Raw genomic sequence first — 22,804 nt, forward strand, 5'->3', positions numbered from 1 at the left:
TTTCAAAAAGGTTTTCAAATCAATGGACTTAAGAAACACACAAGTATAGCTATCCTAAAAGCTAACAAAATATACTTCAAAGTCAAGTCAATCAGAATAGATGAAGGACACTTCATACTCATAAAAGGAACAATCCATCAGGATGAAGTCTCAATCCTGAATATCTATGCTCCACATATAAAAAATCCACATATGTAAAAGAAATATTACTAAAGCTTAAAAATGCACATCAAGTCCCACATTATGAGTAGGAGACTTCAATACCCTACTCTCCCCAATGGATTGGTAAATTACACAGAAACTTAACAGAAAAATGAGACAACTAACAGATGTCTTGACTTAAATGGACTCAACAGACATCTACAAAACATTCCACCCAAACAAAAGAACCTTGTGGTATCCTCTCTAAAATGGACTACAAACATGCTAACAAGGCAACCTTCGACACACACTCAAACAAAAACTGGAATAAGCCCCTATACTTTATCAGATCACTATGTTTTAAAGTTAGAATTTAACAACAACACTATTCACAAAAAGCCTAAAAACTCATGGAGATTGAAGAGTGCTCTATTAAACTACCCCTGGGTCAAGGAAGAAATAAAGACATACTACAGAAAAAGTTGTTCTCCACAAAACTGGAAAGTTTAAACACACCTAAAAAGGGTTAGTCAGCAAAATAAAATCAACCTAATGACAGCAGACAACATAACCAATTGTTTTTGGCCAATTTTGTTGAGACCTGATTTTGAAATTCAGGAGCCTAATTAAAAAGTGAAGATTTGAACTAACATAGTAAGGCTATATACACTAATACAATTACTATATTTAATATATACTGGCAAGATTTATATTGACAATGCCAATCCATTTGGTTTGGTAAATTTAGAGAAAATATTTTATCATCTATCCTATCTCAGTAAGCCCAAGGTGTTGTATGTAAATTTCTTTTTATCCTAACTCATATTACCAACCTTATATAATGTTTTTATGTCTCTTCACTTTACATACTTTATACATTTTTGAGTTCATTTTTTCAATATGGTAACATGCATAACTACAATTATTGAGTCTTTAGCTCCATTAGAGAACCCAGAAGGATATAATACTACCTGAGTAAACAGGAAGTGTAAAGCAAACAACATTTAAAATAAAGAAACAACACCAACTGTCTAAAATAAATTTTTGCCAGGCTGTGGTGGTGCATTCCTTTAAACCCAGCACTTTCACAGCAGAGGCAGGTATATCTCATTAACTTAGAGGCCACAATGATATACAAAGTGAGTTCCAGGAAAGCCAGAACAACACAGAGGAATCTGTCTTTAAAAAAAAGGAAACAAAATGTCTTTTTATTTCCCTTGAAAACATCCCTAACATGATAATAATAAGTGACTGTTAGGCCAATTTATTCCTTTGGAGGGGGACATTTTATTTGGATGATGTTGTTTTTTTTTAGATGTCTCAGTTGTCCAGTGAATTTTAGATTCCTTGGTTCTATGTTTTCATGGTTTTGTAAAGATAAAACAAAACTCTGCCCTAACCCTAACTTTATGGAGTTTTATTTTTGGAAATTATATTTAATTAAAAGGAAAACATCTGTTAGTCTTACAAATTAGTTAGGATTGAATGGCAATGTTCTCTGATGAACTATTATCTTTTTTCCTGAAGAGATCTTTTTGTTTGAAACTAATAATTAATGACTTTATTGGTCTCTATAACTTTATTCTCCAATTTAATTCATATCTTGGTTTTTATTCTGATCTCAGCATATCTTTAAAGCATACAGGTTTATTTAGTTTAGCAGGGATTTTTATTATATAATGTCTCCCCACAATTGTTGTTTCCTTTTCATTAGCATTTAAAAATTTTAAAGTCATAATCTATTCTGTAACCTATCTCTGTGGGTCTTAACTACCCCTTTCTCTTAACTGTGCATATCTTTTAAGATGTCTGATGAAGTAAGTGTTAATCTAAATCATCTTCATCAATACAAAATCAGGAGTCAGATAAGGGGGTCTGAACCTGAGAGATCAGAGAAGCAGCAGAGCACCACCAGTGACTCCGACTTCCTCTATCTATAAAAAGAGAAAGATCCTCTCTCAGTCCCACTTGTCTACTTCCTGTCTCTTATCAGTTCACAGTCCTAAAAACCTCTATGATATTTTTGTTCAGCTAATGGCTAAGTCTTATCTCTGACTACAAACAAAGTTTATTATCAAAATAAGGTCAAACTATTACACAGCTCCCTGCAACTTCTCATATACCTCACTCTATTGTTACTTTCATTCCTTATATGTAGACCTCCATGAAAGATATCTCAATGCTTGGAAATTTCAACATCCTGTGGTCTCAAATGTAACCCAGCTTCATCTTCAACACTTAACGCAGTGAACTTCCATAGTCTCTTCACTAGGGCTCTGAATCTCCCAATCATAGATGGCTACAATAGTGATGAATTTACCACAGGAGAAAAATCCACGACCTTTACATTTTGCATCTTTCTTATTTTCAGAATCAGTAAAACGTGGATGATCCTGCCAAGATTTGATGAACCCTACCAAATAATGACTAAATTTGTAGCAGGTTCTGTATGATGTTGCTCCTGAGACTGATGTGGGAGTGCCCTCTGTGTGCTGTGATTACCATTAATGAATAAAGTAACTGTCTTGGCCTGTTGATAGGGCAGAACTTAGGCAGGCAGGGAGGACTGGACTGAATGTTGGAAGAAAGAAGGGCAGAGTCAGGAGATGCCTCGGATCCTCCACTGGAGAAAGATGTGCTCAAAGTTTGCTGGTAGGCCATGAACTTGTGGTGATACACAGATTAATGGAGATGGGTAAAATTAACATGTAAGAGTTAGCTAATAAGAAGTTAGAGCTAATGGGCCAAGCAGTGATTTAATTAATATTGTTTCTGTGTTGTTATTTGGAGGATCTGGGTGGTTGGGAAACAAACAAGTGGCCAAGTGGCATCCCTCCAACAAGAGACAAGAATTACATTGTATATTCCTTCCACAGATTAAGGGCAGAGCTGGATAGAGTTTTAGACATAGGGCCCTTTACTAAACTTTAAATTCCTTTAATGGTGCTGAAAACCATGAAAATCCTTGTTTCTTTTTCATCACTGGACTGCAATCTGAAATTACCTAGTACTTTTATTCTTGAGACATGGAGAAATCAAGATAGTTTTGGAGCCAAATATCACACAAATGATCTCTAGTTAAATGTTTTTATGAAGTCTTCTAAGCCCCAGCTTATTGATCTAAGCCCCACATGTTGATCTGTGACTGTTTATTGAGAGCAATCAGACATTTGATAAATTTATCAAAAATAGGAGAAATTTCCAGGATCAATACAGTTTAGCTGCCAGGATATCATGAAGACTGCAAGCTATACAGGGAATACAGGATTGTGGTCTCAGATCAATTGCCCTGTTGAGTGCCAAACTTCCTTGACCACTAAGGGAATACTCAGAGAAACACGCAGCAACTGAAAGGTACACTGTGTCCTAGGAGCCATGGATTTTAACGTGAAAAAAACTAAGACAAACATCTCTCAGGATAGGTAGACCAATCCAATGCTTTTGTTCCCTGCAGAGCCTTCTTCCCACTAAAATGCTATGATCTTAACCTACACTGTTCACCTGTACTCTCAACATTCCCATCTTTCAGGTCCTACAAGAACACTCAATTAAGATGTGTTGAGTTTTCTGTGACTGACTTTTGCCATCTAAAGTCCTGATATCTTGAAAATTCTTCCACAGACAATATTCCCAAGTCCACTGCAGCAACAAATTCACTTTTAAGGTACCTCTTTTGTTCCAACTTTCTTCTTTGTTGCTGTGATTAAATTATCTAACCAAAACAAAGTAACACTGGTAATGAACACATTTATTCAGTTTTTATTCCTAAGTCAGAGTCCACCACTGTGGGAGGTTAGGATAGAAACTCAAGTTAATCACTGAAGGCAAAACATGCAGAACCATTACTTCCTAATTTTTTCTTTTCCTTTGTCACCGTCTTTTGCTCAGCCTAGGCCCACTTGCTTAGGGACATTGCCAACTCAGTAGAAGGGTCTTCTAACATCAACAATCAATCAACACAGTCTCTTTCAGGCAGAGATCAGACATTCTGATCTAAGCACAGACTCAATTGATGTTCTCTCAGATGACCCTAGGCTTTGTCATGTTGACAGCTGAGGCTAATTAGCACACAGAGACAATATTATATGGAAAGGTTTTAAAGAACTAAAATTAATGCATTATTCTTGTCAATCCCTTAAGCAGCAAAGACCTAAACATGAGGATAACAAAAACTGGAAAACAGAAAATTCTGTCTGTTAGGATTGCCTAGACACCATTTCAATTCCTCCACTTGGTGATTGCCTCTAAGTCTGCACCAAAGTGGAGAAATGAAATCTTTTTAAATAAAATTTTAGGAGAAAGATTTTTAAGGAATCAGTATACATGTGAAGTAACTTGCTTTACTCAGACTGCTTTATAAGTCACAAACACTTTTGAAAACAAGGTTATTCCTGATTTTTGAGTATATTTGTGCATGACACAAAATTCCTTACATATATCATATACAAAAAAAAAGAGACTGTCAGTTCCCCTGGATTGAGAATAGTAGAGATTTATCGACCTCCCAACTTGAATGTAGGTTTAAACTCAGGTCATCCACAAAAAAATGTGTTGGACCACCTACCAAGAGTTATAATAATTTTTATCAAATAAAGAAAGCCTTTCTCAGATTAATAGAAACAAGAAAAAGAAAATATAAACAAACAAAGAAATATATAGTCAACTTTTAATCAAAAGACCAAAGTAATCCTAGACAAGGAAAAGTGTGATCTTGACCAATGTTACCCAGGCAAGTTTCATTGTATGTGTTCAGAAATTAAATAAATAAAAACTTCACCACTTTCACAAAGATATCTCAAAGTGACCTTTAAACTGTTGTTTCTGACCATCCATTGCTAATATGTATTCTGAGACAACAGCCTCATGATATAGATGTTCTCTTTGCAAATAGAGATGATTTCTTGCTACAGCTCTCCAGATCTTTGTGTTTTCTTTTGGTTTAATGTAAACACAGTCCCAAAATGTCCAATACCAAAACAACCAAAAAAGTAATTTAAAATCTGTTTCCTACTACATGGCATATGACAGAATATGCAGATTGTGCCCTGTCTTCCTGTCTAACACAATCGACATCTGAGAAATCTCTGCAAATAAGAAACTTCTTTTGTCCCCTGGTAAGCTTCACTGGATTACACCATTGTGGCATGTGGCAGGATCATGATAAAAGCATTCTACTCAAGTATTGCTCTACCAGATCCTAAACAATTTGTAATCTCTAGAACAGAAACCTGAAATTGAAATGCAATATTAAAGAACTTCAAGAAACTAGAAATTCAGTTTTCTAATCTCTCTTCCCACTGTAAAACAAAAGCAGTGCCAATGTGGATACTCTGGACAAAGACACAACCAGTATCATAACCTCCATTTCCAGGACTTTAGAGTCCCCTATTCTTCAGTAAATCCATACACAAAGAGGCTCAGAGAACAAGGGCCACTGCCAACATGAACCACATGGACCAACATAACTACAGTCTGGCTTGTGGTCTTTCCAAGTCCCAGCAGAAATGACAGTTCAACAGACCTGCTCTGACCACTCCCCACTCATTACGGGATAGCTTATGGTCTTCCTTACCACTCCCTATGGCAGAGACAAAAGAGAATCATGAAAAGAACTCACAAACTGTCTGCCAACAGAACTCCCAGTTTTTAACCTTTCTTAGAGTCCCTCACTGGCTAGAGCCACCCAGCTGGGACTCACAATATTAGCAGCTCCTCTACTGGAGGATCAGAGATCAAATGACTCAGACAGCATAGTTTTTCCATGTCTGCCCTTCCAGCCCAGCAGACAGTTTAAAAAGTTTGTATTTTAGTACACATTATTCCACTCTCCTAGAGCACATCCAGTTCCTCATCTAAAGTACAGAGTCCTTTGTGTGCACATTCCATTGCATACTCACTTTACAGTGAAGCCATCTCATTGCCCCAGAGATGGGAAATTCTGCAGACAACCAGGTCAGATTCATAAAGTGATTACTGTTACTGTGTAACTGTGGTTACTTTGTAACTGTTGTTAAAGAGAAACACACCATGAATTAGAAAACAATTCAGGCATATTTGGGCTTGGAGACAGCAAGGAGAATGTAAATATAATATAGTTTTCATCTTAAAAATTATTTTGAAAACTTGAAATAGACTTTATGGCCATGTGCTCCAGAGACTAGGGATTCCTATTAGAGCACATCTCATGTATTTTCCCTAAAGATGAATGTCTTTATGCCAAATAGCAACAGGCCTGTTAAGCAGGGTCACAACATTTTACCCAGATCTATTTTAGATGAACTACTGTAAATATAGCAATTAGGTTTAAAGATAAGGTCAGTTTCTTTCCCAGATTCTCGATTGCCCTGGTCTGTGAACTGCAAACAATGGTCAATCAGGACAATCATAAAACATCTCCAATTGTCTACCTGATTCTACATAGCTAATCTCAACTACTACTGAAGGGGGAAAGATTTTACCCTTAGTCCAACCTCTCCACTTCTGCACTGTCTCCACTATTTCAAATTGGTCAATGAGCTAAACTTTTGCACAGGTCCCTCTTCTTCTAAGTCCCCAATTAAAGCCAGAAAGATCAGCAGACACTCATTAACTACTTTACATTTCTTCTTCATTGACAAGTCAAGGCCAAACCTGTAAGAAGTTGCAGGACTATTTTCCCAGCACTGGGCAGCAGAGGCAAGATTAGGTGTTCAAAACAATTCTCAATTATATAGTATGAGGCAAGCCTAAACTATAGGAGACATTGTTCTACACAGAAATCAATAATCAACATCACTTGAGAGAAATAAAATGCAACTATGAATGACTTTGAAACACTGGAGAACAGAAACAAACACAAGAGCAGTAATACACTTAAAGAAAATATCTGACAATGACACCAATAAGTGATTTTAAAATGATAAAAATACTACACTCTTAAGATTAAATATAACTGTTTATATTGACTTTGAAACAGAGTAGCCCTTCTACATGAGAGGAGATGTCATTAATAAGAGATAGATTGATGGTGCCCATATACATATGTTGGCTGCTGAGATCTGTATCCTGACACATAGATTTAGTCAATGGCCTGTTTCTCAAAACTCTAAGCAGACATAACTGTGTCAAGCAAGATCAACCACATCTGCCTAGAATTGTTGCCTAATTGATTATCTGGAACTAGCTCTTGTAGACCAAGCTGGCCTTGAATTCACAGAGATCTGCCTGCCTCTGCCTCCCCAGTGCTTGAATTAAAGGCATGCACCACCACTGCCCGGCAAATACATAATTTTAAAACTGTGAATTGGTACAGTCACTTAAGAACTTTGAAGGAATTAAAGACCTACACCACGACTGCCAGGCCAGAAAATTTTTTCATAATGATCACTCCAATAGCTGATTGCCTCCACTGTTTCCCCTGCAGTGTACACAATAAACTATTCCTCCTATTGTGGTCTGAAGACAGAAGGGATGCTCCATATGCAAATCCTTTTCCTACAACTGCAATGCATAGTCAACTACATGACTCAAATGCATAATTTAAAAACTGTGAGGTGGTACCATCATTTTTTAAGGAATTTCAAAAGTCTAATGTACAGGAAAGCAAGGTTATTGCCCTGGACAACAGCAGACCAAGACCACCTGAATCAGCATAAGAGAACTTATGTTCTCTTATTTTTCTAACAGGATGGAAATGCAGCTGTTCTAGAATTAATATGCCTTTCCATTGAGAAATCACTTCACACATGTAGGAGATTAATAAAGAAAAACCTCTAATGATGGTAGACATCAATCTCTGGATGTTCAAAGAGGAGCCAGCTAGACAGATTCCACATTTGCTGTTGACCTTAAGTGTCCTTTAGGATTAGGCTCTAGGTTACACTTTGAACAATTGAAATAGAAATAGGGAACTAGCCAGGCTAGACATTTAGGCAGATAGGAGAGTTACAGAGCAAAGATATTCCCAGGATAATTTCTCCATTGCAATTGTAACAGGAATCAGCAGGCCATGCTTCGGTGATATGTTCCTGAGGTGAAGGTCACAGGGAATGAGAAAGATAGGAAAATTAAAATGTAAAAAAGATAAAAAAAAAATTAGGTCGGGAGGTCTTGTAGATGCCTAGAAAACTTCCTAAGAAAAACAGTATCTTTTTGGGCATTGGTGGCACACACACACCCTTGCTGAGCCAAGTGACCTCTATGAGTTCAAGGACAGCCTGGTCTACCCTGTGAGTTCCAGAATAGTCAGGACACTCCTACAAAGAAACCTTGTCTCAAAAACATTTTTTAAAAAAGGAGAAGAAGAAGAATAGCACCAGGTGGTGGTGGTGCATACCTTTAATCCCAGCACTTGGGAGGCAGAGGCAGGTGGATATCTGAGTTATAGATCAGCCTGGTCTATAAGAGCAGGTTCCAGGACTGGCTCCAAAGCTGAAGAGAAACCCTGTCTTGAAATAAGAAGAAGAAGAAGAAGAAGAAGAAGAAGAAGAGGAAGAGGAAGAGGAAGAGGAAGAGGAAGAGGAAGAGGAAGAGGAGGAAGAGCATCTTGTATACTTCCAGGGGAGAGATGGAAAGAAATGGGAGAAATATAAGAAGTCGGTATGAACTATCACATGAATTTGGGAGGAGGCTACTCAAATAATTCTATACAATGGGATCACAGGGTATCTCAAGAACTTTACTAAGTGCAGAGTGGCCATGGGACTGATATATATATAGCTTCATATGGTGGGAAGAGTTGGTTTCCTAGGATCTGAAGCAACCCCACCACAAAGGTCTTGGCACCAGACCATTACCAGCTCTCCAAAGCATATTCCTGGTTTTAGAGAAGAAGCTATGTTTTTTTTTTTTTACTTTTTAAAAATTTTTTAAAATCTAACTTTATTTCATGCGCATTGGTATAATAATGTCAGATTCTCTTGAATTGGAGCTACAGACAGCTTCGAGCTGCCATGTGGTTGCTGGGAATTGAACCTGGGTCCTCTGGAGTAGCAGTCAGTGCTCTTAACCACTGAGCCATCTCACCAGCCCCCATGGAGCTATGTTTTGTTATCAATACATCAGGTCCTTAGGGAAACTCACAAGGCTTAGGGTCACAGGCTGTTACTATGTCTCCCAAGATTGTTCCTCCTTCCTCAAGAGGCCATAAAAGAAAAGCCTTGATTGATCAGGTTACTCCTCCACACAACAATGTTTTACATTTCAATTATGTCATCTGGTGTCATATTGTTCCTCTGGAAGAATTGTGCTTTTCTCAAATAGAAAACTGGAACTTTAAACCACATTAGTCCTTAAAATAGGTTAGAAACCTGTAATGCCTCCTTTAAAAGGTTGTTAGAGGTTGTTTTTTGATATGGGGATGTGCCTGGTGTCTGGTTTTAAATCAACAGTGGCTCCTTTGTAATGGTTTGGAGCCAAATATCTGGAAAATCCAGTTGAACAATGTGTTCCCTATCATCCTAATCTCTAACAACCCTGATTAAATTACATTTATCTTCTGGGTGACTTAAAGGCAGTCCTCCTTCAGCTAAATTAGACTTTGTGAGACTTAACTATTTCCAAGGCATTGACAAATCCTTCATATCAGCAATTCAACTCTTCTATGTTGCAGCTTAGAAGTGCAGTGCTATCGAACAGGTGAGATGCCTTGATATCGTCCACATAGTTAAAGATAAAGGGAGATTATATGTAAAGGTTAATTGCAAAGTGCTCAATTTCAAGAAGATACTGGAGAAATTAGGCCTCTCAGAGTATGGCATATTGAAGTTGAGGAGAAAGATGTTTGTATACACAGCACCCTGCTTCCAATTCTCTAAGCAGATTAAGGCCACAGCGCAAAGTTATTCAGAGGCCTGTCCCTAGGTCTAGGAATTAACAAAGACAACATGAGACTTCACGATACAGGGAATATGGCAGCAGGTTCCCACACCAATCCCAGGAGGACACACCATGCTGTCTCCTGCACCTCACCCTATGCTCCTCCCCATCTGGAGACAGCATTCCCTCGCTCACTATGTTGTTGTTGTTCAGCTCGCCAAAGCTCTCACTCAGTTCATCAACTCCTAGCAGCAGGAACTTCACTGCAGCACATGAAATCACTGAAGTCAGATCCTCTGCAAAGCCGAGTCTGAACATGGCTGCCAGGAAGAGCCCTGCACCACTAATGACTGGCAGGTCACCTGGAGGGCCTGATTGGCTAGTGCAGTCTGAGTGACAAGAACACTGTCCACAGGGCTGTAGTGTGCTTAAAGACACAGCAGAGTGGTTCCTGACCATTTCTCCCACCCCAGTCAAAGATCTTTTCTAGATAGACCAAGGTAAGCATTTCAATAGCACTTGCCCATGGGCTGGAGAGATGGTTCAGTGGTTAAGAGCATTGCCAGCTCTTCCAAAGGTCCTGAGTTCAATTTCCAGCAACCACATGGCTCACAACCATCTGTAATGAGCTCTGTTGCCCTCTTCTGGACTTCTGGCATACATGCACATAGAATATTATATACATAATAAAATAAATATTTAAAAAAAATAGCATTTGCCCTTGGCTACAAAAGCAGACACAGTCATAATCTTGCACTCCACAGGAACTTTCCCTTTTCCCTCCAGAACACAACGTGGCTAGCTGGCTTGTACTGTGCACTGTGCTTATCTAGGTGGGTGCAGGGATTTCCTATCCCAAAGGGAAAAAGATGTCCAGAATAGTAACAGCTAAATTGAATTTTAAGGTAACCAAAGGAGATGATTGCCATGATGTTAAAAGTGTGCACTGCCACCAAGCAGTTAAAGGTGGTCCTATCATCTCAAATTATACAGACTGATGGAAGCTTTACCCATTTCAAAACCTTTAAGTAAAATATCTCTCAGGTATAATCACCTTTTAGATAATCCCAGAGGTAGTCAATATGACTACCCAAAATCAACATCTTAACAGCCAAGAGAGAAGAAATGAGAAAAAAATACTTGCCTGCAGGAGGCACAAAGTGAATGGGAGTTATTTTCAATACAGAGTTTCTCCTCAACAAAGGAAGCATGGGGATTTTACTTAGGGAGTCTGAACATGCTAATGTTTCTTCTCCCTTTTTCTAAGAATGCTCAATTAACAAATCCACTTCTGAACATGATCACAATGGAAAAAGAGATATTTAGGGGCATTCTTACCTCAAAATCATGAAGGAATATAAGTTACCATTGGTGGTTTTAATCTTAGCCATTCTAACTATTGTAAGATACTATCTCAGAGTCATTTTGATTTACATTTTCATGATTACTAAGGATGTTGAACATTTCCTTAAGTGTCTTTAAGACATTTGAGATTCTGCTGTTGAAATTTCTCTATTTAGATCTGTATCCCACTTTAATTTGTAATTTTTGGAATTTTATGTCTAATATCTTGAGAGTTTATATATTTTTGAGATCAGTCCTTTGTCTGATCTGGGGTTGCGAAGATCTTTACCCATTCAGTGGGATGCCTTTTTACCTTATTGACTGTGTCCTTTGCAATCTTCTCAGTTTCAAAAGGTTCCATTTATTTATTGATGCTCTCAGTGTCTGTGCTACTGATGCTTTATTTAAGGAGTAGTTTCCTATGCCCATACACTGAAGGCTACTTTCCACTTTCTCCTCTACGAGGTTCAATGTGGCCAGATTTGTATTGAGGTATTTAATCCATTTGGACTTGATTTTGTGCATGGGAATAGATATGGATCTACTTGCATTCTTCTTCATTTTGATATCCAGTTATGCCAGCACCATTTGTTCAAGATGCTTTCATTTTTCCATTGTATAATTTTAGTTTCTTTGTCAAAATTAGGTGTTCATAGGTTTGTGGATTCATATCTGAGTCTTGGTTTTGATTCCAATGGTCAACCTGTCTACTTTTATGCCAATACCAATCTGTTTTCATTACTGTAGCTTTATAATCCAGGTTTATGTTAGGAATGGTGATACCTCCAGAAGTTCTACTACTGTACAGGATATTTTGGCTATCCTGGGTATTTCATTTTCCACTGTTTTTTTTTCTGATATTTATTTGAGTAGTGTGCTTTCAAGGTCTATGAAGAATCATGTTGGGATGTTTTAAATTATTTGTGGCTATTGTAAATGGTTATGCTACTCTGATTTCTTTCTCAGCTTTATTATTCTTTGTATATAGGAGGGCTACTGATTTTTTGAGCTGATCTTGTATTCTGACACTTTACTTAAGTTATTTATGGGTTGTAGGATTTCCCAAATAGAGTGCATGGGGTCACTTATGTTACTATCCTATCATCTGTGAATAGGAAAAGCTTGATTTCTTCCTTTCCAGTTTGGATCCCCATGATCTTCTTTTGTTTTCTTTTTGCTCTAGCCAGAGCTTCAAAAACTATGCTTACTAGTTATGGTCAGAGAGGACTGCCTTGTATTGTTCCTGATCTTAGTGGGATCGTTTTGAGATTCTCCCCATTTTTTTTGATGTTTGCTATAGGCTTTCTGCCTATTCCATTTATTATGTTAAGATACTTTCCTTGAAGCCATGATCTCTCCAAGACCTTTATCATGAAGGGGTGTTGGATTTTATCAAATGCTTCTCAGCATGTAATGAGATGATTATATTTTTTCTTCCAAATTTATTTATATGGTGGGTTACATTGACAGACTTTCATATGTTCAACCATTCTGCATCTCTAGGATGAAGCTAATTTCATCATGGTGAATAATGTTTTTGGTGTATTCCCAGATTCAGTTTGTCAGTATTTTACTGGATAATTTTGCATTAATGATCATGAGGGAGACTGGTATGTGATTCTCCTTTTGATACTGTATGTGAGATTAGTATTAGGGTAATTGTAACATTATAAAATGTAAATGTTTGTATGGAAATGTTCCCTCTGTTTTTAATTTGTGTAACAATTTGAGCAATACAGTTGTTACCTCTTCTTTGAAGTCCTGGTAGAATTCTTCACTGATACCATAAAGTCCTGGGTTTTGTGGGGCGTTGGAGGAAGGTTTTTGATGTCTGCTTCTATTTACTTGAAGGTTACAGGTATATTGAAATTGTTTACTGTGTCTTGATTTAATTTTGGTATGTGGTACCTATTCAGAAAATTGTCCATTCACTTTACATTTTCAATTTTGTGGAATGCAGGTTTTGAGGTATGATGAAATGATTCTCTAGATTTTCTCAGTGTCTGTTGCTCTGGCCACCTTTTCATTTATGATTTTGTTAATTTGGATGTTCTCTCTCTCCCTTTTGGTTATGTTGGGTAAGGGTTTGTCTATCTTCTTGATTTTTTTCACGGCAGTAGTTCTTTTTTACATTGATTCTTTAGAGTGTTTTCCTTGTTTCTATTTAATTGACTTCACCCCTAAATTTGATTATTTTCTGTCATCTACTCATCCAGGGTGAGTTTACTTCTTTTGTTCTAGAGCTTTCAGGTTTGTTGGTAACTCACTAGTGTGAGATTTTCCCACTTTCTTTATGCAGGCACTTAGTCCTATAAACTTTCTTCACAGCACTGCTTTCCTAGTGTGCCATAGGTTTGGGTATCTTGTGCCTTCATTTTCACTGTATTCTAGAAAGTCTTTCGTTTCTTTTCTTCTTTCTTCTTTGACTCATTGTTGATTCAACTGAGCACTATTCACATTCCAAGGGTATATATACTTTCTGTGATTAGTGTTGTTGAATTCTAACTTTAAAACATAGTGATCTGTTTGTTTTTGTTTGTTTTATTTTATTTTTCAAAATGGGGTTTCTCTGTAGCTTTGGAGCCTGTCCTGTCCTTGAACTCACAGAGATCTGCCTGCCTCTGCCTACCGAGTGCTGGGATTAAAGGCGTGTGCCACCACCACCTGGCTAAACGTGGTGATCTGACAAGACACAGATGGTTATTACATTTTTTTGTGTCTGTTGAGGTTTGCTTTATTACCATATATAAGGTAAATTTTAGAGAATGTCCATAAGGTGCCAAGAAGAATGTATATTCTTTTGTGTTTGGGAGGAATGTTCTGTAGATGTCTGTTAAGTCCATTTGAGTCATGACATCTGTTAGTTGTCTGATTTCTCTGTTAAGTTTCTGTGTGGTTGACCTTTCCACTGGGGAGAGTGGGGTGTTGAAGTCTCCTACTATTAGTGTGTAGGGTTTGATGTGTGATTTAAGCTTTAGCACTGTTTCTTTTACATATGTGTGTCCTCTTATATTTCAGGCATAGATGTTCAGGATTGAGATTTAGGCATGATGGATATTTTCCCTGTGATGACTATGAAGTGTACTTCCCCTTCTCTTCTGATTGCTTTTAGTTTGAAGGCTCTATTTTATTAGATATTAGGATAGCTATACTTGCTTGTTTCTTAGGTTCATTTTATTGAAAATCTTTTCCCAACCCTTTACTCTGAGGCAATGTCTGTCCTTGAGGTTGAGGTGTGTTTCTTATATAGAGCAAAAGGATATATTCTGCTTTCATATCCATTCTCTTAGCCTGTGTGTGTCTTTTTATAGGTCAATTGAGTCAAAAAAAATTTGGAGATATTTATAACCTGTGATTGATAATTCCTGTTATTTTTGGTGGTAGTGCTTGTGTTTTCCTTCTTTGGGGTTTGCTGATAAGTGGTTATCTGTTGCTTGCATTTTTTCTGGGTATAATTAGCTTTCCTGAGTTGGAGTTTTTCTTCTATTTCTTTCTTTATGCTAGAATTTGTGGATAATTATTGTTTAAATCTGGGTTTGTCATGGAATTTTCTCCATCAATGGTTATTTAAAGATTTGCTGGGTGGTGGTGGCACATGCCTTTAATCCCAACATTCACAAGGCAGAGGCAGGCAGATCTCTGTGAGTTCAAGGCCAGCCTGTTTTACAAGAGGTAGTTCCAGGACAGGCTCCAAAGCTACAGAGAAACCCTGTCTAGGAAAAGAAAAAAGATTTGCTGAGGCTAATTGTCTGTGTTCTATCTGTGGTCTCTTACTGTCTACAGCACATTTGTCCAGGACCTTCTAGCTTTCATGGTTTCAATTAGGAATTCAGGTGTAACTCTGATAGGTTTGCCTTTATATATTACTTGGCTTATTTCTTTTGTAGGTCTCAATATTCTCTCTTTATTCTGTATGCTCTGCATTTTGATTGTTTTATGGTGAGGGGACTTGTGCTCATTCCCGTCTATTTGGTATTCTGTAAGCTTCTTCTACCATCATAGTGATATACTTCTCTAGGTTGGGAAAATTTTCTTCAACAACTTTACTGAACATGTATTCTGTGCCTTTGAGCTGGAGATCTTTTCCTTCTTCTATCCCTGTTATTCTTAGGTTTGAATTTCTCATGATGTCCCAGAGTTCTTGGATGTTTTGTGTTAAAAATTTGTTGAATTAAAAAAAAAACAAAAAAATTGTTGAATTTAAAATTTTCTTTGACCAATGAATATATTTCTTTATTAGGACCTTCAACTCCTGATATTCTTCCTTCCATCTCTTCGATTTTGTTAGTTACATGTGCATCTGTTGTTCCCATTTGTTTAAATAGATTTCCATTACTAGTATTCCCCTTTTGGTGTTTTCTTTATTGCCTTTATTTCAGTTTTCAAGTCTTGAAATGTTTCAACTCTTTGCTTCACGTGTTTGATTATTTTTTCTTGGTTTTCTTTAAGAGATTTGTTGATTTCTTCCAATTTTTTTGTTTGCCTTTTCCTGCATTTCTTTAAGTGAATTTTCTATTTCCTCTTTAAATCTTTCCATCATCCTCTCGATGTTATGTTTAAAACTATTTCTTTCTGCCTCTTCTGGGTTAGGCTGGTCAGGTTTTCCTGTAGTATTTCTATTCAGTTCTGGTATTATCATGTTGCTTTTTAAGTTGTTGAATAAGCTCTTCCATTGGTACCTACCCATCTCTTCCTCCAACTGTTGCTAACAGAGTCTTTGCCTCTTTGTACAATCATTGCCTTTGCTGTCTGTGTCTTTGGGAGCTGTTTTTACCAGCTCTCTACTGATACTGTTTGCATCTTAGGGAGTGACTGAGGACTCTCTTGGCCTTCTGTCTTGTTCCACTGTCTTGGTCTGCTCTCTTGATATTCTCTGTGCAGTAACAGTCTCTGTGTCAGAGTTCCTCCGAGGCCATGCAAGATAGAGGTTTTGGGGCCAGAGTAGGACTTCTAGCATGAGGGCTGCTACTCTGAGAGGTTTGGAGCAGCCAAACTGCTGGATGTTTGCCTGCTGACTGGCTGGATGACCAGAACCTTACTCTACTGAGGGCTTAGAGAGTGAGATATCAAGCTGGGTGGGTGCTCTCTCACCTCTTTGTCTACTGTGTGCAGTAGCAGCCTGTGCATGCAAGTTTCTCTTAGGTCACAGGAGATTTGAAGGTTTGGGGATGGAGTGGGACTTGTAGCTTACAGGGTGCAATAGAGAGGGTGGTGGATTTGGAGCACCCTACCTGTGGGAACCTTACTAGCTGACTGACTAGAGAAGCTGAGGCAGGTGGGGGAGGGCCCAGGGTTTGTCCTGGTGCCAAGGGCCTGGAGAGTGGGTGTGGGTGCTCACTCACCCCTTGTTCCATTGTGTGTCCTCTCAGCCTGTGTTTTCGAGTTCCTCTGATGTCTGCATATGAGTTTTTAATCTGTTAGCATCATGGCTAGTATTAAAGCTGCATCTTTGTTGGCTGGCTCCACTGCATTCTGTAGGTTTCTGAGAGTCTTGCTTCACTGAGGAGGTCCTGAAAGAGAGACATTATGAAAGAGTTTATTATGACAACTCTGGAGTTTCTAGGTCTGCGAAGACACCAAGAAGCCTGCAGCTGACTGCTTATGAACACAATTTAAATGTTTTATGGTATATCTTCTTAAAAGAACTACAATGTTTCTGCCTTTAATGCTGAGTCAGGTAACATCTCTTAAAGGAAACCTTCTTCTGCTTCTAGCAAACAGAGTCCACATGATACAATGTGCTACCACCAAGAAATTATCTATTTCTCCTTAACTGCATTTTCCTCTGAGATTTTTTCTTTTGCTTTTTTATATATCTCTTTCCTCCTGACTTTGTAGCTGACTGGGTGTCTGGGTAGCTTGCTTATGGACTCTTATTTTTCTTCATTTCTCATACCTATGCAATTTTAGATATCTCTTCCTTTTTATACTTTCTGCCCACAAGCCCCAAATATTTCTATCTCTTGTTTAGCTATTGGCTTTCAAGCTCTATATTTGATTAATTAGGTGTTTTAGGCGGGCACATTAGGACAGCTTTATAGACTTAAACAAATGAAAAAAATGAATGCAATACATCTTTGCATCATTAAACAAATATTACACAAGCATAAATGTATGTAACACATCTCAAAATCATATTCCATTACATGAATTAATTCATCACATACTCTAAGCATGATCTATGATTTATGTGAAATTTAGAGTAACTGGGCTCTGCCTATGTAAAGATACATATATCTTACTGTGACTTGAAAATCAGAGTCTCCAGCCGGTTGGTACTAGCACATGCCTTTAATCCCAGCACTCGGGAAGCAGAGGCTGGCACATCTCTGTGAGTTTGAGGCCAGCCATGTCTACAAGAGCTAGTTTCAGGACAGGCAGCAAAGCAATACAGAGAAACCCTGTCTTGAAATAGTAAAAAAAAGAAAAAAGAAAAAAGAAAAAAGAAAAAAAGAAAAAAAGAAAATCAGAGTCTCCTTCCCAGCCCACTCCCCAAAAGAATCCAGGGTTGGATGAGTTCAGAGCAGAATTCCACCAGAACTTCAAAGAAGAGTTAACACCTATACTGCTCAAATTGACTTGGTAGAGTAAGGAATATATTGTGGGAGGGATAGCATCAAATGGCATTCAATCTGAGTATTCATGGAGACACAATCTTGTTCATTTGGTCTGAGGGTTCAGTAGACATAAAAGAACTTTATAGTGTTTGACTCCTTTACTTCTCTGATATTTCAGAATTTATCCCAATATCTGGCTCTGTCTTTTTATAATTAAGAACAATTAGAAGTTGTACTATAGTGATATGTAAAATAAATTTCATTAAACCATTTACTTTCAAAAATTCCACAAAAGTTTCCTGTGTATATTGTTTTTTAGAGTCTACATCATTATTAACACTTAATTTTAGAGTGTTTTATTCCAATTTTATACTTTCAGGTTTAGCAACGGAAGCATGCACACATACCTCTGTAAATCCATCAAGTATGGATGACACCAGCATGAGTGCTCCATTTAGAAACTAATGGTGAATTTTATTCTGTATGATAAATTTATTTATTTTTATGTTATGTGCATTCATGCTTTGCATTCATGAATGTCTGTGTGACAGTGTTATGTCCTCTAGAACTGGAGCTATAGACAGTTGTGAGCTTCCATGTATGTGCTGAGAATTGAGCCAAGTTCCTCTAGAAGATCAGGCAGTGCTCTTAAACCACAGTACCATCTCTCCAGTGCCATCATTCAAGTACAATTCTAAATATGGATTTAGAACAGGAGACAGAGTTTACTTTCCCATGCTTTGGTGGGACAAGCTTTGATTTTCCTGTTAATCATCAATTTACTTAGTTTTTCAATTTTAATAGATGTAAGAAACACATGAATGCAAACATAAACAAATAGAGAAATAGCTTTCCACTAACAAGTACCTATCAACTTGATTAAAACAAATAACCAAATATTTCCATGGATCTAATACTTCATACTGTTTTACATTTTTTTTGTCAGAAGTAGCACTCAATCCTTAACTTTACTGTTTGACTTTTTTTTACCTTATTACAGTATAAATGGTTATTGTCTTAAAATGTTTATAATGTGATATTAAACTTTTTGCTAAAAGTGTTTCTGAAATGTATATAGAGTATAAATAGAAAAATTATAAACTGAAAGTTTAAAAATTTAATTGACTGAAAATCACAGCTTATTATTCAGGGTTCTTAGGGTCATAGAACTTAGGGACTAAATCTCTCTCCATTCATCTATCTATCAATCTATCTCTCTATCTATCTATCAATCTATGTATCTATCTATCTATCTATCTATCTATCTATCTGTGATCATATGGGGATTTTTTTTTTTGGAATAACTATCAGAGTGCAGTCCAAAAATGACTGTCAGTGAATGGAAGATTCAAGAATCTACCTCAGAGTCACAGGTCTGGGAGTCTCGGCTGATTGGTGTATATGCTGGAATCCTAAAGTAGACTTCAATGACAATGAAGGAATACTCCCACTGACAAGGTGTGGGAATTCAGAGATGTTAGAGCACACAGGACTATACAGGGAATGAACTATGACAGATGACTAGGCAGATCCACAGGAAGTGTATACATCCACCTCCACATGGAGCATCCCATTGTGCTGAGCTGTGGGAACACTTCTCTTTTGGAAAAGTCACTGTTGTACCTGTGTTAACTTTGGAAGCCATGATTCTTCCCTTTGAAATGGGAATTTTCCCCCAAAACACCTCAGCAGTGTGACTTCTACAGGGCAATGGTGTGACCTTGCTTCCCCACACCAGGAGGCTTTAGAGTGATAACATTCATTCCTTTTTCTAACAGTCAAATTTACATTTGTCAATCCAATATAGAAATTTCTATAGAAGGCAGGCACTGAGCAGTAAGGCAGCATGCCCCAAATTTGCTAAAAAACAAATCTGGGCATTCCCAAAACTGGTTATCACAAAGAGGTTAGATAAAGAGAATGGTGAATCCAGGATTCAGGCTTGTTTATTAACTTTATGTAATGGTTTGGAATGTCAGGTACTTCCTCTTGAATGCTGGTTCTTTCCTGGGTCAGGTCACCTGGTCAGGAGTACTGCTTTGTCAAGTTCTACCTGCCTGGTTTTGTCATTCCGACATGCCTATTATCATTGTCCTTGCCTGTGGAATATTCCTACTATATCTGTAAAAACTAGAAACCCTGTGGAGATCAGTTCTTACTCTTTTTCTTCTCCTCACTACTTCTACTTCTTCCCCTTTCTCTCCTTTCTTCTCCTTTTCCTTCCTCTTAGTCCATTCCCCTTTCTCTTGCCCTTCCTCTTTCCCTCCTCCTCCTCCTCCTCCTTCTCCTCCTCCTCCTCCTTCTTCTTCTTCTTCTTCTCTGTGACCCTCCACTTAATTTCTTTCCACTTGCATGAAAAATAAAGAAGATGCAGAGGTAATATACTTAAGTTTAACTTTTACACTCAGATCCTTGCCTGCTGTACACATCTAATTCTAAGCACTCTGGGGGTACTGAGGCTGGTACTCAAGGACCCCTGGTAGAGAGAAATAATGCCCCATCTTTTTTCTTCCATTGTCCTTCCAGCAGAAGGTGTGACACAAATTAAAACTGTGCTTTCTAGCTTCAAGGTCTAGATCAAACTTGAGTGTCATCCATCCTTACTATTTGGATCACTGGCCTATTGTTCTCTTCCCTGAAGGTACAGAGCACAACTGTGCCCTCCATTTTCATATTGTAGTTCATTCCTGATATAATAAAGTTGAAAACCAAGAACAACTATCATGATCAGTCCATTGTCAACTTGGCATACAATCATATCTCCTTATGAATTTCCAAATTAAAATCAATAATCGGGTTCTAATTATGACTAAACATAACATACTTATGTCAAATACAAATGATTATATATTTAGAATAGTGACAATGTCCCTTGGAGGATATCTTTCTGGTATCTAAAACTTTTGATAACCACAACTATTGGGTTGTGTGATTGTTTTGTTTGTAGACTATGTAGCAGCTGTGGCCTTCTGCCTAGTCAGCCTGTTCAGACCAAAAACAGCTTTCTTTGAGATTAATAGAGATCATCAGAGCTGTTCTTCCAGAAGCACTATATAGAGGACTGTTAGGTGATTTTTCCTTGAAGTTTTCTGGTTTTGTGTTCTCTATTTTTTTGTGTTTGTGAAAATTATGCTGTAGGTAAACATATCTTTTAGAATAAGCATCAAGATTGATAATCAAATTTTTACAGTGTCATCTACTTGATTTTCAAGCAAGACCTTATGGTACAATATGAACATGCCGGAGGCATTTCTTTCCATCATTTCTCCAATTTACATTTGTTCCCACATGATTTTGAGGTGAGAATATCCCTAAATGTCTTTGCTTTTACATTGTGATTGTGGTTAGAAGTGAATTTGTTAACTTGGCATGCTTAAGGAAAGGAAGAACATTTCATGAGCATGTTCACCTCCCTACGTAAAATCTCCATGCTTCATTTGTTGAGGAAAAACACTGTTTTGAAAAAAATCTCTCATGGTTTTTGTACCTCTTGCAGGCAAGTATTTTTTCTCATTTCTTCTGTTTTGGCTGTTGAAATGGCTGGCTATTTTTGATAGTTAAAATTGACTACCTCTGGGATCATCTGATACACAAAGAACTGGTTATACCTGAGAGAGATTTTACATAAAGGTTTTACAGTGGGAAAATCCTCCATTAATCTGTATAATTTGAGATGATAGGACCCACCTTAAGCTCCTTGGTGTTTGTGCACACTTAACCAGTGAGCCTTCTCTACAGCACATGTCTTTGCACAGTTTTAACACCGTCACTCATGAGCTGAGGTAGTGGGATTTTCTGCGTTTGAGACTAGTCTGTCCTACAGAATGAGATCTACAACTACACAGAAAATTCCTGTCTTGAAGTCACCAAAAAAAAAAAAAACCAAAAAAACAAAAACAAAAAAAAACCCAGAATTAAACAAAGACCATGACCCAACTTTAATCAGCATCTTACATTCTGGTAGCAGCAGTCCCATATAAAGTATTTTGAAGAATAACAGCCTTTTGCTGCCTCTGTGTTCTGGCTCTGGCTCCCAAACTCATTCCTTTACTAGCATTAGCGCCTACTTCATTGTAATTTTAGTGTATACTTAAAACCAGCTGAGTCACAGAGCCTTGTTGGCAGAATAACTACTGGATTCTTCACTAGACCTTAGACAAAAGGCTGAGAAGCAAGCTATTGGATTCTTCAATTGCCATTGGTAGGTAGCTAGTCTTAAGTTACCCGGACCACAGCTTGTGAGACATTCTAATAAGTTCACTTTTTTACATCCATGGTGAGATTCATTCTACCTATCCTGTTCATGTAGAGAATCTTGAATACCGCAGCTGTATATTTTATTCACCTGACTATGGAGGAAGATGTGCTGGCTAACAATAGTGCTCTTGAAGACATTCTTTCAAGCTCCATTATTCTCTACATATTCAAATTTCCATGAACACTATTCTTTTTATTTTTATTCATTTGCCTGGAGTTTGCTTCAAATTTAAGGAACAAAACCCATCAAACAATGGAGCCATCATCCAGCTTTCTGATGGGGAAAAGACAAATAATTTTATTGATATCTGGTTTCTGCTTTTCTCTTTCCTGTTGTGTAAAATCCCTGTGAAAACCATGTAAAAAGTACCTTCAGTTTATCTGACCTCAGAATTAAGCCACAGAGCAAATATTTCATTTTGTAACTTTAAAACTCTCTTTAGTTGTTATTATTCTAGCCATCCTTACATCTGTAGGACAGAAAATTACTCCACCCACCTAGCACTGTGCACCCCACAAGTCATATACTGTGCTGGAAGAAAAAGGGAAAGTTCCTATGGAGTGCAAGAAGATGACATTGATTGCTTTTGTCGCTAGGTGCAAGTGCTATTGAAATGTATATAAACACAGATCTAGAAAAGTTCTCTGTTGGGGTGAATGGAATGGACAGGAACCAGTATTCTGTCTCTTTGAGCACACTATAGCCCTAT

General features: G+C 37.6%; 1 protein-coding gene across 2 annotated transcripts in view; it reads right to left on the reverse strand.

Annotated features, from left to right (window-relative positions):
- The window catches only part of LOC148117665 (zinc finger protein 431-like), a 65,133-nt gene that overhangs the window by 19,806 nt on the left and 22,523 nt on the right, over nucleotides 1-22,804 (reverse strand). For both annotated transcript variants that reach the window (XR_015736798.1, XM_087902267.1), the window contains exon 2: nucleotides 16,623-16,790. Coding sequence is in view for 1 of the 2 variants with exons in the window: in XM_087902267.1 (XP_087758393.1) it covers nucleotides 16,623-16,634 (12 nt within the window). In the remaining variant the exon portion in view is untranslated. The remainder of the gene's footprint in view (nucleotides 1-16,622; nucleotides 16,791-22,804) is intronic.

This window comes from Myodes glareolus, chromosome 27, assembly GCF_982192425.1.
Source record: "Myodes glareolus chromosome 27, mMyoGla1.1, whole genome shotgun sequence".
Lineage (NCBI taxonomy): Eukaryota > Metazoa > Chordata > Mammalia > Rodentia > Cricetidae > Myodes > Myodes glareolus.